Source organism: Scyliorhinus canicula, chromosome 18 (genome assembly GCF_902713615.1).
Source record: "Scyliorhinus canicula chromosome 18, sScyCan1.1, whole genome shotgun sequence".
Classification (NCBI taxonomy): Eukaryota; Metazoa; Chordata; class Chondrichthyes; order Carcharhiniformes; family Scyliorhinidae; genus Scyliorhinus; species Scyliorhinus canicula.
In genome coordinates, this window is record NC_052163.1 from 41,593,087 (window position 1) to 41,611,120 (window position 18,034).

Here is an 18,034-nt window from a genome sequence, read left to right on the forward strand (position 1 = left end):
TCATATTTAAAATGATTAACTGAGCTAACAATTACTGCTTTTTTGTGGGAACGAATTACACACTTCAACTACCTTTTGCAAGAAGAAGTGTTCCAGTTATGTATCAGAGAATACATTACTGCTGGTTTGTGACTCATGTGTAGTGACATCAGCAGAGTGTTCGCTTGGCCTTTGAGGAGATCACCATCTCTTTTTTTCTCAATTTAGAGTACCCAATTCATTTTTTAAATCCAATTAAGGGGCAATTTAACGTGGCTAATCCACCTACCCTGCACATCTTTGGGTTGTGGGGGTGAAACCCACGCGGACACGGGGAGAATGTGCAAACTCCACACGGACAGTGACCCAGAGCCGGGAGCAAACCTGGAAACCTCGGCGCCGTGAGGCAGCAGTGCTAACCACTGTGCCACCATGCTGCCCTGAGATCATCACCTTTGATTGTGTGAGCAACACCCTTAGTAAACTTCTCATCGTGTTTGACAAGAATCCAGAGCGTGGGCAACTCCATACCTTTTCTCTTTGAGATAACGAAGAAGTATAACAGAAGAGTAAACTGGAGACGAAGATTGAGGCAGGAAAAATCGCAGGGAAAAAAATTGTCGACTAATCAATGGAAGATTCTCGGGACCGGACTCAAACACACACAGACGTCAGGTGAAGCACTGCCGCCGATGTGAAGGTTTAAAAAAAAAAAATTTCAACTGCAACTGTGAGTAAGAAGACCGACAGTCGAGGAAGACTTGCTTGCGTTGAAGTGAGTGGGGGCTGGGTTGCAGGGATCGCCAACGTGGCGAAGCTAAATGAGCTGTGGGGTACAGGGGTTTCGAAGTTTGCCAACTCTGCATGGCCATACTCAGAGAAAAAGTCAAACTACAGTCAGGCAAAATGGGAAAGAATTCCCCGTTGCTTGTGAAGGGGATCGTTTGTGCCTTACTTCCATTAGAAATCAAAGGGAGGAAGTGCAGACCCGAGGAGCTAGGATCCAGAAATGGTGGGAAAAATGGGTGCCATGGATACATTTGATGAGGATTATCATGGAATTCATATGAGGAAAGACTACAATTACTTCTCAGATCAAATCAGGCGCCGGAGAACCTAAAGGTCGCAACATTTCCCAGCTCAGTCGGGCTTTATGTTGCAACAGAATTTAGTTTATCCAGCAAAACCAGGAGATAAGTCTTACACTGAATTAAAGACAAGCTTAGTCAGACATTTCTCTCCTGGACCGTTATTGATTGCAGAAAGGTATTGGTTCCACTGCCGTAATCAAGAAGAAGGTAGAAGCATTTTACAGTTCGTAGCGTCTTTATGACAGTTAGCTAAATATTGGAAATTTGGTGCAGCATTCATAATCCCTACAGAGTAGAAAGAGGCCACCCGGCCCATCGGGTCTGCACTGACCCTGTGAAATAGCACTCTACACAGACCCAATCCCCCGCCCCATCCCTGCAATCTCACCTAGGGGCAATTTAGCATGGCCAATCCACATAACTGGCACATCTTTGGACTTTGGGAAGAAACCGAAGCACCCGGAGGAAATCCTTGCAGAGGAGGGAAGAATGTGCAAACTCCAGTCACCCGAGGCCAGAATTGAACCCGGGTTTCTGGCGCTGTGAGGTAGCAGTGCTAACCACTGTGTCGCCCTATTAATGATACTCTTTGTGACAGTCTGGTTTGTGGACTCCGCAGTGAAGCTATTTAGAGGAAGCTGCTGACTGTAAGTGATTTAACGCAAAAAGCTGCAGTGGAAGTTGCCACATTTATGAAGCAAGAGAGCTACACAGATAGGGGCTGGAGCGAAGATCCCCTTATGGCACACTTTATCTTTTCCAAGTGCAGGAATTCCAACAAATCCCCAACCATTCCGAAGCTTTAGGCGGTGCCGATTCCCTCCATCTGAGCAAGACTCACCTCTGGGCTATTTGAGAGGCGACGATCAAGACATCAGCCTTCTTCCTCTCCTGCAGCCCCAGCAAGTCTGACACTCCAAAGATGCCACCATTTGGCATAGCTCTACTCTAACTCCCAAAATCTCCGACATTGTTTCAAAGAAGGAAGCCCAAGATTTCGCTAATTTAGAGCAAGACCAAAACATGAGAATGGTTCGCTGGCCCCCTCAAACAACGCTCACATCTATCCTTTACACCCGGAAAAAACCCACTCACACGTGCCTTGGTCAAGTACGCCCTATGTACCTCTTTAAACTGAATCACACTCAGCCTGGCACACGAGGGAGGTAAAATTGACCTTATGCAGAACCTCGATCCACATCCCACCCACTCTAAAACCAAACCCAACTCTTTCTCCCATTTCCCCTTCCTCTAGCGAAGCCTTCTCCATCGCCATCATCTGCCATAAATATCTGATATCCTCCCCTCCCCTATCTCGTCAAGAGACAGCACCTTATCCATAAGTGAAGGCGCTGAAAACTGAGGAAATTAAGAGAGTTCCTTACGCACAAAGTTCCATACCTGCAAATATCTAAGAACATTCCCTCCTGGGAGTTGGAACTTCACCACTAACTCCTCCAGCCCAGCAAACCTATCCACCATGAACAAATCTCTAAACCCCCCCCCCCCCCCACTCCTCCAGCCCAGCAAACCTATCCACCATGAACAAATCCCTAAACACCCCCCCCCCAACTCCTCCAGCCCAGCAAACTTATCCAACATGAACAAATCCCTAAACCACCCCCCCCCCAACTCCTCCAGCCCAGCAAACCTACCCACCGTGAACAAATCCCTAAACCCCCCCCCCCCCCCTCCCCCCCACCCCCCGACTGCCTATCCCTCTGCAAGAAAGCCCTTTGAACCTGGAGGGGGTCTTACCTGCCCAAACAAAAGTCTAAATTAACTTATTGACCCAACTAAAGAAAGATATAGAAAGAAAGACATTGAAACATAAAACAAGAACCTTGGAAGAATGTTCATCTTTACTGTCTGAACCTTTCTCATCAAGGACACCAGGAGGGCATCCCACCTCTTCAAGTCGGCCTTCAGTCCCTCTACCAGACTGACCAGGTTCAATTTATGTCACGAGGCCCAGTCATGAGCCACCCACATTCCCAGGTACCTAAAACTAGTCCTGGCCAGCCGAAACAGTAGCTACTCCAGATCAGCTCCCTTCGCAGGAGGGTTCACCGGAAAAAAACTCACTCTTACCCACATTCAGTCTATATCTTGAGAAGGAACCAAACTTCCTTAACACCTCCATTATCTCCCCACATTAAAGAGAGGGTCAAGGTATAAAGTAATAAATCATCCGCATACAGGGACATCCTATGATCCCACAGCCTCTCTCTATACTCCTCTACCTTGCCGACGACCTAAGCACGATGGCCAACAGCTCAATCGCCAAAGCAAACAGTAACGTGGAAAGTGGACATCCCTGCCTAGTACCCCTATAGAACTGAAAATACCCCAAACTCATGTATTGGTACAGACGCTCGCAGTGGGGGGCCTGTACAAAAGCTTAACCTACTAAATTAATTCAGGCCCAAAGCCAAACCGCCCCAATACCTCAAAAAAATACCCCCACTCCACCCAGTTGAACGTTTTTTCCACGTCCATGGAGATGATCACCTCTGGATCACCCCCTGGGAGGGCGACAGCACCACATTCAAAAGTTTCCTACTGTTTTGTTTTTTTTTTGAAAAACATTTTATTAAGGCATTTATAATTTTATAACAATGACAGTAAACAGTACAAATACAAATATAAACATAGTGCAAAGACCACGTCCCTCCTTCACAAGTCCCACCTCCTCTAAATAATCTAACTCCCCCCACCCCACCTCTGCTGACAGTTAGTTTTCTCCAAAGATGTGGAGATGCCGGTGTTGGACTGGGGTGAGAGGGTCAAGGGTGAGGACAGTAAGGAGTCTTACAACACCAGGTTAAAGTTCAACATGTTTGTTTCAAAACACTAGCTTTCGGAGCGCTGCTCCATTCACCTGAGGAAGGAGTAGTGCTCCGAAAGCTAGTGTTGGACTTTAACCGGCTGTTGTAAGACTTCTGACTGTACTCTTTCTCCAAAGAAGTCGACAAATGGCTGCCATCTCCGGACGAACCCTAGCATTGACCCTCTTGGGGCGAACTTTATTTTCTCAAGTCTGAGAAACCAAGCCATGTCACTAAGCCAGACCTCTGAATTCGGGGGCTTCGAGTCCCTCCACACTCACAAAAGTCTCCTACTGTTGGCCGACAACTGCCAGCCCTTAACAAAACTTGTCTGATCCTCAGAAATGACCCCAGCAAGGGTGGCATCACCTTGGCCAACAGCTCTGCATCATCATTCAACAGAGAGATGGGCTGATATGACCTACACTCCATGGGATCTTTATCCTTTTTCAAGATTAAGGAGATTGATGTCCGCACCCGGGACAGAGAATCATTAAACATGTCCAACAGATGTGGCTCCAACAGTCACAAATTGTTTATAGTATTCCACAGGGAGTTCATCCGGACCTGGTACCTTCCCTGACTGCATTAAACAAATACTGTTCATAATTTCCTCCATCCCGAGCAGTGCCTCCAGCTCCTGCCCCCTTTCCCTTTCCACCACTGTGAAGACCAACCCATCCAGAAACGATACCATAGTCAAGTCTTCCTCAGGAGGCTCAGACTGGGGGTGACATGTGGCGCAGTGGTTACCAATGGGACTGCGGCGCTGAGGACCGGGTTCAAATCCTGGCCCTGGATCACTGTCCGTGTGGAGTTTGCACATTCTCCCCATGTCTGCGTGGGTTTCACCTTCAAGACCCAAAGATGTGCAGGTTACATGGATTGGCCACGCTAAATTGCCCCTTAATTGTGAAAAAAAAAATAATTGGATACTCTAAATTTCTTTTTTAAAAAAGGAGGCTCAGAGTGGTATAACCCCCAGTAAAAGGTCTCAAATACCCCATCGACCTTCTCTGGAGCAGAAACCAACACCAACCCCCCAGTCCTTAACCGGAACTATCTCCCATGAGGCTGCCTGCGCCACAGCTGGGGCCTTCTGCCCATACGTGTAAAACGTCCCTCTTGCACGATGAAGCTGGCTCATCGCCTTCCCCATCGACACCAACTCAAACTCCATCTGAAGCTTTTCTTTACCGCTAACAGCTCTGACGTTGGGGCAGCAGAGTATTGACGGTCCACTTCAAGGATGGAATCCACCAACCTCTGCCTCTCTGCCCTACCAGACTTATCTCTATGAGCTTTATCAACCCCCCCCCCCCCCCCCCCCCGATGACCGCCTTTAGTGTTTCCCAGAAGTTGGAAGGGGAGACCTCCTCATTCTTATCAATATCTACATAATTTCCAATAGCAGAAACTATCCACTCACAAAACCCCATATCTGTGAGCAACGCCGTATCCAACCTCCACGGGAGTCTCTGAGCACAGCTCGTCTCCAACCACACACCAAGCAGTGTGAGCTGTGATCTGATGTTACAATCGCTCAGTACCCCCCCCCCCCAACCCTGGGGGGTAACAACTTCCACACAACAAAGAAATCAATACGGGAGTAGACCCGATGCACATGTGAAAAGAAGGAAAACTCTTTCCCCTAGGGTATCTAAATTGCCACATATCCACCTCCCCCATCTGTTCCATGAACACTAGCAGCTCCTTTGCCACCCCCAATATTGTAAAGGATTTGAGGCTTGACATGTTCAGCCCAGAGTCTAACACACAATTAAAGTCCTCCTCCATATTCATTATAATGATGCGAGTCAAGCTTGGGGATGGTGTCCAGCATCTTCTTAATGAAATCCGTGTTGTCTCAGTTGGGCGCATATACACTCACTAAGACTACCGGAGCGCCCGCCAACACCACACTCACTGTAACATATCTCCCACGAGTCCACTAAAATATTAGCCACCAAAAAGGTCACCCTCCTTTTTATCAGTCCCCTTCACCTTCACATCAAAATTCGAGTGCCAGACTTTCCCCACCCACCCTTTCCACAGTCTGGTCCCGAACTCTCAGATATGTCGCCTGCAAGAAAACCACATCTGCCTTCAAACTCTTTAGATGGGCAAACACCTTGATGTACCATCAATTGAACGCGAGACGAGTTGCTGAACAAAAGTATGGCTTTAATCTACTAGATGTTAGCCCTGTGGTCGATTACAATAGCAGGACGACTGCCGGGAGTATTGGGTATTTATACCCCACCCCACTCAGCCTCTCGACCAATCGGGGAGCCATCACATGACTGGTCCCAACCAACCGGTCAAGAGGCACATGACCAACCAGGGCCAATGGTAAGCCGGTGTTCTGCACCAATGACAGGCAGCTATGCTAATCATACCACCACACACCTGGGACCTTTGAACTGGCCCATTTAACACCCTCACATTCCATGTCACCAACCTAATTGGGCCTCTACTATGATCAGCCATATTCCACCCACAAGGAAGTCCACTCGGGCCCCAACTTATACCAGCTCCAGGCCCACCCAAAATGGCTGCAGTCACCCTCCTAAGACCAGTACATAAACCAAGAAACCTTCATCAGCAGCAACCCTCCCCCCCCAACCCCCCCCCCAACCCCCCCCCAACCTTCCCCCCCAACCCAACCCAGCCCCCCCCCAACCCAACCCAAACCCCCCAACCCAACCCAACCCCCCCCAACCCAACCTCCCCCCCCCCCCGGGGTTGCAACCAAACAACCCACCAAACTCCAACAAGCCACCCCCCCATCACAAAAAGAAAACCCAGCCAACCTAGGCTTGTTACTTTAATGAACAAAAGAAATAACAACATACAGCACATCCAAATGTCTCATAGCTAGAACCGTACTATATGCCATCAGGCCTAAAGTTGAAGAACTAGAAAAATTAGTATGAACAGGAGTCATTGAACCTGTTGCCACAAGTGATTAGGCAACACAAACTGTTCTAGTATAAAAGGGATGAGTCCGTGAGAATTTGTGGAGGTTTATAAACCCACTATTAACCCAGTATTGTCTGTAGATCATTATCCACTGCCGCTGATTGAGGACTTGCTTGCTGGACCTTCTGGTGAAATTCAGCAAAATTGATCTTTCACAGGCATATCTACAGGTGAACATGACCTCCGAATCACAGCCAGTACTCACCATAGTAAAGCACAAAGGTCTGTTTCGTTACACAAGACTTCCTTTTGAAATGACATCTGCGCCTGCTCTTCTTCAGAAATCCATGGATCAAATTCCAAGTGGGTTGAATGGAGTACAATCTCATTTAGATGATTTACTCATCACTGGTTCGCGTGAACAGGAATTGGAAGCTGCACTGAAGTGTTTTCAAGGTCACAACCTGAGAAATAAAAAAGGGAAAGTGTGACTTTTTCAAGTCATCCATAAATTACCTAGATCATATCATCTACAAAGATGGCTTACACAAGGAGCGGGAGAAAACGTCAGGATTCTTAGAAGCACCACATCCTCAAAATGTGACACAATTGAGGTCATTTTTGGGCCTGATCAATTATTATGATAAATTCATACCGAATTTAGCAACACGATTGAAGCCTTTCCGCACCTTGCTATGTGCCAAACAGGCATGGCACTGATCAGAAGAATGTGAACATTCATACAATGAAATGGTAAAAGCTTTACAGAAGAGCTGTTGGTTCATTATAATCCCAAGGTGAAGTTACAACTTGCTTACGGTGACTACAGGGTTGGTGCAGTCATCTCGCACATTATTCCTTCAGCAGAGGAATGACCGATAACATTTGCTTCATGCGCTCTTACTAGTGCAGAAATGAATTATGTTTAGCTGGAAAAAGAAGCCTTGAGCATCATTTTTGGTGTAAGAAAATGCCGCCATTACCTTTTTTTATTACTTTCTCAGAGTTACAAAGCCAGAGCTCAGAGTGGGGACAGGGGCAAACCCCTAATCCAGCTCCAAAAACCAATTCAAATTGAATCCAATTCATCAGGCATTACACCTGACCTCCTGTTCATCTTAGCCAAAAAGGCTGAGAAGCGATTACCTTTATGGATGTCATTTCACTCTTTTGACAGATCAACGACCCTTGACTGCCATATTTGGGCCATATAAAGGCATACCTTCTTTGTCAGCGAGTAGATTGTATGTACCTATATATTGTCGGCACACACTTATGATATCCAATACGGCTTGCAAAAGCTGATGATGCTTGATCATAATTGCTGTTACAAGCCAAGCATGACCCTGAAGAACATTTCCTCAATATTTTGGTATTTCTCGCTCGTGGATAGTGTACCTGTGACTTCATCTCAAGTTCAAAGATACACAAGAACCGATCCAGTGATGAGGAAGATTATGGACTTGGTCCAACAAGGAGCACTGTCAGGCGTTCATAAGAAAAATTCAGACCTCAAACCCACATCACATTAAGACTATACAGAATGGAGTTCTATTGTGGGAAATCATGTGATTATTGCTCTGTGCTTACAAAGTAGAGTCCTTGACCAACTGCATGAAGGACATCCTGGTGTAATGAGGATGAAGGAACTGACATGCAGTTATTTTTGGTGACCAGGATTAGATGCTCAAATTGAATAGAAAATAGGGCAATGTTAATCCTGTGCAAAAGTAAGGAACACTCCATCATTACAACCATTACATTTGTGGGAACGGCCGACACAGCCATGGAGGAAAGTACACACCGATTATGCTGGTCCACTGGAGGGTCACATGTTCTTAGCGATTATGGCCAGAAATCGCAATAATGAAGTTACGGACGACTGAGCAGATCATAAAGAAACTAGACAAATATTCGCAAGATTTGGAACACCAGAGCAGATTGTCAGTGATAATGGTACTCAGTTTACTTCTAAGGAATTTGAGGACTACTTGAAGGGGCACAGTTTACCCCATATCCAGTCAGCTCCATATCATCCTGCAATAAATGGATTGACCAAACATTTTGCGCAATCATTAAAACATTCTATTACAGCATCAAAGGACTGCGGACATTGGCAAGAAGAGTAAACAAATGCCTAATATCTTACTGGAACACTGTACATGCTATCACACAAAGTTCACCGGCAATGCTGTTGTTCAAGAGGAAACTATGAACACAGTTTGATTTGTTAACTCCACTTGATAGTTCAGAGATTGTCAAGCAATAACAACAAACACAAATTACTTGGAAGGAGAAAAACTCTAAAAAGCAAGAATTCAACCAGGGAGAGAGAGTGCCAGCTAGGAGCTGTGCCAGCTAGGAGCTGCACCACCAACAAAAAGTAGGCACCTGCTATGATCCAAGCAAAGACAAGTCCAATATCATATACCATACAGAGGGATGATGAAAGATTTTGCCAACATCATGCCGATCAGCTACTTGCTGCACAAAGTGAGTTCACAGAAACATCTTAAGAAGTTCTTCCCTTGGAAAATCTAGAGAGCAATACTTCGGAATGGAAACCAGAAACAGTGATAAGCTCAGATTCTGTTTCTGAGGACTTTTCAATACCTTTTGTGACAGATACTGAAATAACGACCCAAGAAATACCACCTACAGAAAGGAATGAGGACACTGCTGAGGTGTCAAGTAGCCAAGTTCAAGAACGTCAGATTCTACCAAAAAGGAATAGACGTCCACCAGAGAGAGACTGTCTTATTGAATTGTATACATGTATAGAAATAACGTAAAGTGATCTGTTGTATAAATGTTGATTGTTGTTGTTGCACGAATGGGTGTTATTATCAGAGAATATATTCCTGCTGTCAGGTGATGTTTATTGATGTCAGCAGAGTGTTTGCAAAGGCTTTGGGAGATCACCATCTTTGATTCTCTGAGCAAACTTCTCATCATGTTTTACAAGAATCCAGAGAGTGGGCACCTTCATACCTTTTCACTTTGTGGCAACAAATAAATAAATCAGTTCCCACCTTCTCTCTTGAATGTAATGGCTTGGTTCTGAATTTAAGGTTATGTACCCTTGTCCTAGACATTTTCACCAGTGGAAAAAAAACTCTATCTAATCTATAATTTCCTTTCAAAATCCCAAAAAAAGGCAATCAAATTACCTTCTATATTCCAGAGACTGACTACAAGATTTTGTAATCTTTCCTATTAATTTAATCCTCGGAGCCCTTGAAACATTCTGGTGAATCTATGCTGCATTCCTTCCAAAGCTAACATATCCTTTCTCAAGCACCATACCCAGAACTATATTCAATTCTCTCAATTCTCTCATTAAATTGTTGTGTGAGGCTAGCTTGTACCACTGTGTAGTCCCGTTAAGATTGGTGCATGGTCGCATATGTGTATATCTTAAAGAAAATGTTGATCCTGTCCGGCCTGTTTATTCTCTGGGCAGCACCTTCCCAACTGCTGCTCAGCCGCACCACCCCGCACAGCTTAGAGGAAATATTGTTGATCACTACATTTTCATGATCCTGAACACCCAAATCTCTGTGGCCCTCTATAAGGTTCTACATTTTCAAAACTTAAATAATACTCACATTTATCATTTTTTGCTGCAAAATGGACGACCCCACACTTGCCAACTTTGAAAACCACCTGTCACAGTTTTGGCTTCTCACTTAATGTATCAATGTCTCTTTATAATGTTATGTTCCTGTCTACACTGCTTTAAAAAAAAAACGCATTTTATTCAAACTTGTATCAAAGTAGATTACAGCAAGTAAACTCCCCGGGAAACATCCCCCCCCCCCCCCCCCCCCCCCCCCCCCCCCCGCCCCCGCGATAAACAGCTCCTCAAGCACGGTCACAAACATCCCCCATCTTTTCTCAAACTCCCCTGCTGAGCCTCTTAACTCTTACTTTATCTTCTCTAACCCGCGGGAAGTCGTACAGGTCACCCAAACAAGCTGCTACCCCTGGTGGCAATGCCGACCGCCACTCCAGCAAAATTCATCGTCGTGCAATCAGAGAGGCGAAGGCCAAGACATCGGCCTTCCTCCTCTCCATGAGCTCCGGCTTCTCTGAAACCCCAAGTATCGGCACCAAAGGGTCCGGGTCCCCTCCCTCCTCCATTATCCTGGCTAAGACCACGAACACTCCCGCCCAGAATCTTGCCAAGTTTTCACAAACCCAAAACACGTGCGCATGATTCGCTGGCCCCCGCCCACGCCTCTCATATTCTTCTGCTACCCCTTGAAAGAACCCACTCATTCTCACCCAAGTCATATGCACCCTGTGCACCACCTTAAACTGTATCCGGCTCATCCTTGCGCAAGAGGAGGTCCCATTTACCCTGCGCAGTGCCTCACTTGATACTCCCCAATTGATCTCCATTCCCAACTCCGCTTCCCATTACTCCTTGATCTTCACCACCCGCTCGCCTCCCTGCTCCCCCAGCCACTTATATATATCCCCAATTCTTCCCTCCCCTTCCACATCTGGAAGCAGCAGTTGCTCCAGCAGGGTGTATCCCGGCAATCTAGGGAACCCCTTCCAGACCTTTCGTACAAAGTCCCTAACCTGCAGATACCTGAACTCACTACCCCTCAGCAGCTCTACACTCTCCCCTAGCTCCTCCAGACTGGCAAACCCTTCCTCCAAATACAAATCCCTCACCTTGACCAGCCCCACTTCCTTCCACCTCCTGTATACACTATTCATCCACCCCCTGCCTCAAACCCATGATTCTCACACAGCAGCATTACCACCGACATCCCTTCCACCCTAAAATGCTTCCTCAGTTGATTCCATATCTTCACCGTGGACTGCACCACTGGGCTCCCTGAATACCTACTCGGAGCCATTGGCAATGCTGCCGTCACCATAGCCCTCAAACTAGACCCCTTACAAGATTCCTCCTCTATCCTAACCCGCTCTACCCCTTCTCCTTCCCACCACCGCCACACCTTGTCCACATTCGCTGCCCAATAATAATGAAGCAAGTTTGGCAACACCAACCCCCCGGCTGCCTCTGTAGCAGGGTCCTCCCCACCCTGGGCATCTTCCTCGCCCATACAAAGTCAGAGATGATTGTGTCCACTTTCCAAAAACGGGCTTTGGTATAAAGAAAGATCGGGAGAGCCTGAAAGATAAACAAGAATCTTGGCAGAATATTCATTTTCACCACTTGGACCCTCCCCGCCAATGTTTAGTGCAGTGTATCCCACCTCTTAAGATCCTCCCTAGCCTCCTCCACCAGCTTCGTTAAGTTCCACTTATGGAGCCCCGCCCATTCCCTCGCTACCTGAATCCCCAAGTACCTAAACCTCTCCCTCACTACCGTAAATGGCATCCCCCCTAATTAGCCCACTGTGCCAGCTCATTCACCGGGAATATCAGCTTGTATCCTGAGAACCCTCCAAACCTCCCCAACAGGCCCATAATCCTTCCCATACTCTCCAACAGATTCGAAACATACAGCAGGAGGTCATCGGCATAGAGCGACACCCGATGCTCCCTCGGTCCCCTCATTATTCCCTGCCACTCTGCCTACCCCCTGAGAGTCATCACTAACGGCTCTATGGCCAGCGCAAACAGCAGCGGCGAGAGCGGGCACCCCTGCCTCGTACATCTGTGTAAGTCAAAGCTTCGTGAGCTCATATCATTCGTCGTCACCCTTGCTCTTGGCGCCACATACAGCAACCGCACCCACACCCATGCCACAAATCTCGGCCCAAACCCAAACCTTCCCAAAACTTCGAACAAGTACCCCGCCACTCCATCCGATCAAATGCTTTTTCCGTGTCCATGGACACCACCACCTCCGGTACCAGAGCTCTCGACGGATTCATCACCACATTCAACGGCCATCTTATATTACTCGGGAGCTGCCTATCCTTCACAAAGCCTGTTTGATCTTCTGCAACCACCCCCGGAACACAATCCTCCATCCTCCCCGCCAACAACTTAGCCAATACTTTCACATCCGTGTTCAATAGTGATACGGGTCTATACGACCCACATTCCACCGGATCCTTCCCTTTTTTGGGGATTAGTGTGATTACTGCCTGCTTCATCGTCTCCGGCAACTTCCCCTTCTCCAGTGCTTCATTAAATGCCCCCAAAAGATGTGGTGCCAGGTCCGCTGCAAATTCCTTATAAAATTCTGCCGGGTACTCATCCGGCTCAGGGGCCTCCCCTGACTTCATATCCCGATACTATCCAGCACCTCCCTCAGCCGCAGGGGCTCCTCCAATGCCTGCCTCTTTGTTTCCTGATTACACCGCTTGCTGTATCGCCAATCTTCATGTCATTGGAAAATTGAATATAGGTTTTTTCTCATATAAATTTTGAGTACCCAATTTTTTTTACAATTAAGGTGTAATTTAGCATGGCCAATCCACCTACCCTGCACATCTTTGGATTGTGGGAGCGAAACCCACATAAACACGGGAAGAATGTGCAAACTCCACATGGACAATGACCCAGAACCGGGATCGAACCTGGGACTTTGGCGCCATGAGGCAGCAGTGCTAACCACTGCACCACCGTGCTGCCCTAGATCTTATGATCTTATCTACCACAATAACCTTTCACTTCCTTGCTCATTGAATATTTTTAAGGCAGAGGGAATGAGAGCACTTCCCACAATTTGCAGAGCTACCGTCACTCATCCCAGTCATTGTCAATGTGAGCCCTCTGCACATGTTGCCCTGCTGCATGCACCCATAAAATGTTAGCCTCAGACCCCTGTGACACTAAAACCCAAGTTACAGATCACTAAGGAGGACCATAGACCAGGAGAGGTGAAACTCTGTGCGACACTTCCAAAATATGACCCAGGTCACTGAGAGTAAGCGAGCTACATTCAGCCAGACTGGAGTAAGACATTCACAGTAGCTCTGTGAGGTTCTCTGTACTGACCCACTGCAAGTCGTCAAGGTCCTCCTGAAATGTTGGAATTATGGGCAGTCATTCCCTCCCCATGATATGAGCCTTATCAGTGAGGGTGTGCGCTGTAAGCAGTCAGCATCCACCAATCAAGCGGCCACTCAGGGCCAACCCACTCGCCCTCCAGGACACTCTTTTTTGCCATCCACCTCAACATTTTCCTCATCTGGGGAAACGTGCTGCTCCTCCATCTCATTCCCAGGCAGTTCCTCCTTCATTGAAGCACCAGGTTTTGAAGGGCGCAGCAGACAACCACAATGAGTGGCACCCTCTATAGACATCCACTAAACCAGTCCAGGCACCAGAACCTCATTGGAAGCCAGAAATCTGGGCAAATCCCTCGGCTCTTGCATCCTGGCTGTCTGATCTGGGTTTTTTAATTTAAAAAAAATAAATTTAGTGTACCCAATTAATTCTTTCCAATTAAGGGGCAATTTAGTGTACCAATCCACCTAGCCTGCAGATCTTTGGGTTGTGGGGGCAAAACCCACACAAACACAGGGAGAATGTGCAAACTCCACACGGACAGTGACCCAGAGCCGGGATCGAACCTGGGACCTCGGCGGCGTGAGGCTGCAGGGCTAACCCACTGCGCCACCGTGCTTAACAGAGAGAGTTGACGGTTAGTTTTGCCCCCAGGGTTCACCCTTTGTCTATTCATCCTTGGTTGCTGCGTCTTGCCGGACAGTGACTCATGTGCTGGTCACCACATGTCTTTCATTTACTCCCAGGATGGACAAGACTCCACACCACCACACCACCCTTGCCCCAGGCAGTTTGACTGAGTAGCCACAGCTTCGGCCAAGTACTGCATTCTGAACTCTCATGTAAGATGCAGGCATTGTCCCAAGCTTCACTCCAAGGCCTTATACGCAACCCGGTCAACAGGGGGCACCTATCAAAATGCACCTCTGCACACATTTGATGGGACAGAGCGCTCTCCTCAGCCAGTGTGCGCTTGCTCATGGTCAAAGGGGATGCATGTTCTTGCCCACAGAGCCAATGGTGCAGGGAGACCATAGCAGTCACTGAATGTGGAGGTCAGTGCGCCAAGGGTCACTGCAATCAGTGACACTCAGGTGCATCAGTGGTGATTTAGTGGGCATAATTGGGTGAGCAGTCAGATTACAGTATGTTAACTGAGTTACAGCTGAACAATTTCAGCTGCAATGGAATGTTTATTACTGACATGCCTTATCATCAGACCTGCCTTTATCAGGAGTAAACTCACTGCAGCTCTCCCCAACATATGAGTGGGTCCGTCAGTTTGTGATGACTGGCCACTCACCCAACACACTCACCCAGGCTTCCCTTCCCAGTGTCAGGGCCCTCCAAGAAGGTAGAGGCCCAGTAGCAGAAGAATGCAGCCTCAGGAATGGTAATTTTAAGACTTGCTGTCTTCCCCTTCTGGCACTTAGTCGGGCCCATTTTGCTTTTGGGCCCCTTTCTTCCCACCTTCTTGCCTTTGCTTTGGTTCCATTGCTCCTTCAGCCCCGGTTCCTTTGGCCCTTCTGCCTTCAGCCCCGGAGCCTTCAACCTTCAGCCCGCAGATTTCAGGACCAGTGCATTGGCCCTTTCTGGTGCCAATGTCTCTGCTGCTACCCCCATTGCCCTCGCCGGCATCCTCCCTTGCTTTTGCCGATTCACACCTTGAGATATTTGCCTGTTCTCTCGAGGCCTCTTCTAGCACCCCTCACCCTTGCCGATGCCCTCTCTCCCCTTTGAAGAAACAATGCCATGTGGCAAACTGTGTTCTTACCTCCACACGCCCCGAGTGGATGAGCTCACCAGGTTTCCGTCTTTTAAAAGCTGTTGTGACTCGTATCGTTGTGATGTCACGCTGCCTTTGGCTGACGTTGGAGTATTGAGGCGTTACTGCTGGGTGGAGGTCCGATGATATGATAAGGTATTGAAATGAGGTTCCTGACGTTGCATGGCGGGGAACCTGTTATGTCACTGGCAGGGAGAGGGGACGGCTGCAGCAAAACTTCATGCTGACATAAAACACGATTTGGGACTGTCAGAAGATCTTTCACTCCTGACGCCAAATCCACACAAAAACAAAAAGAACGGAAAATCCCGGCCTCTGTCTTTATAAATTCTAATACCAATATCTAATACTAATATCTGTGAAGATATTATTCAGTCATGAATCAGAACCTTGGGCAGCACGGTGGCCTAGTGGTTAGCACAACCGCCTCACGGCGCTGAGGTCCCAGGTTCGATCCCGGCCCCGGGTCACTGTCCGTGTGGAGTTTGCACATTCTCCCCGTGTCTGCGTGGGTTTCGCCCCCACAACCCAAAAACGTGCAAGCTAGGTGGATTGGCCACACTAAATTGCCCCTTAATTGAAAAAATGATTGGGTACACTAAATTTATATTTTAAAAAAATGAATCAGAACCTTTAAGAGAGGAGGGGAGGAAATTAGCATGAAAAAAACAAACTCCCTAATTAAAATGTCTGCAGGTTTATTAAAGATGAGGCAAAACTTTCCCCTATGGGCTTCAAGCCCCCACCATAGGTTCAAATAGGGGTCAGAAGCCCATACCGTGTGGAGAATAGTCACTTGGTTATGATTTTCCCCTAATTGGTGGTCAGAGCAGGCTTGCCATCCAATGAAGGATGACAGGTGGGCTTTGAAGAGGGCTAATGGAGACACCCCCTGCAGCACTCAAAGCAGAAGCCAGCTTTTTGAGTGAGAGAGAGGGTGCTCAAAGTCAAACTTTTCTAAACTCCAAATCAAATTCAAAACGCCTTCGGCAACCAGGCTATCACAGTGGAGGGGGGGAAATACACCACATGGCTGTCTGCTGCTGCACCTGAATCTTGTTCTGGAGAGTGAAGGTCCCTTAGCCATCCTGGAACGATGGTGCTGCAACAGTCTGCTGCTGCGTGGCCGCCTCCGGTTGGCCTTGACAATTTGCCTCAATTGGTCATTAACAAGGTCAAGTTGATTACTGCTACTTGTGGGTGGGTAGCCCTGCACAGAAAGCATTAATCTTTGGGTTAGAATGGTATAAAGCAAGACCAGTTGGGCAATAAAGTGAATCTAATTGTAATCATATCAGCTGCCTAGGATTGTTGTGGTGACCTTCACCCAGTCACATAGTCAGCCTTTCTCGTAGAATCATACTGCACAGAAAGAAGTCGTTCAGCCCATTGTGCCCAGGACAGCTCTCTGAAAGAGTTACCCAATTAATCCCACTCACCACCCCACCCCTACTCTTTGTCCAGAGTCCATATTTCCCCTTTCAAATATTTGTCCAATTTCCTTTTGCAAGTTGTTGAGCCTGCATCAGCCACCCAAATCTTTAGGCACCACATTCCATTTTTTACAGTTTCTCAACTGGAGGGTTTTTAATTGTAGAAATAATCTAAGATCGACAATAGTATAAGAATATGGGTAATTTAATCATGTAAAATTGATTTCTCAAAAATTATTTCTCAACCAGAGTTTGTGACTCTTTCTCATTGCAGATGCTGTGAATCTGACTTTTGATCCTAACACAGTGAATAATTATCTCCGTTTATCAGATGTGAACCAGACAGTGACGGAATGCTACCCAGAGTCACAGGCATACCCCGACCACCCTGGGCGCTTCGACAGCTTGTGGCAGGTGTTGTGCAGTGAGAGCCTGGCCTGCGGTAAATATTACTGGGAGGTGCAGGGTCAGGCCTACTCGCATAACTTCCTGGCCAAAGTGGGGATTGTGTACGGGAAGATGTGCAGGAAGGGGGCAGAACGGTCCTGTTGTATAGGTGAGAATGCTATGTCCTGGTGCCTGAATGTTTACCCAGATGGAGGAAACTGGCTCCATTTTGCCACACGGCACAGAAATAATGGTGTTAATCTCCCAGTAACCAGGTGTGAGCGGATTGGGGTTTACCTGGATATTGATGCAGGCAACCTCTCATTCTATGCGCTCAGTGACAGAATAATCCTTCTACACAGATTCCAAACTACCTTCACTGATCCTATATATCCAGCCTTTGGTCTTTACTCTAATTCCTCCCTCACCATTCAGCAGTTTGAATGCTAGTTATTGGTTCTTGAACCACAGAACCATAGAAAAAGAATGGAGCAGAGAGCGATCAATCAGCCCATCATGACTGTGCCAGCCAAAGAATATCAGAATCCCTACAATGCGGACGGAGGCCATTAGGCCCATGGAGTCTGCACTGACCCTCCAAAGGAGCACCCTGCCTAGGCCCACACCCCATCCTAACCCCATAGCAAAACCTAACCTGCACAT

At 47.3% G+C, this 18,034-nt stretch overlaps 1 protein-coding gene across 1 annotated transcript in view; it reads left to right on the forward strand.

The window, feature by feature from the left end:
* Positions 1-17,821, forward strand: part of LOC119952910 (tripartite motif-containing protein 16-like) — a 31,949-nt gene extending 14,128 nt beyond the window's left edge. The window contains exon 6 of the mRNA XM_038776539.1: positions 17,259-17,821. Coding sequence (XP_038632467.1) covers positions 17,259-17,821 — 563 coding nt within the window. The remainder of the gene's footprint in view (positions 1-17,258) is intronic.
* Positions 17,822-18,034: the final 213 nt, after the last annotated feature.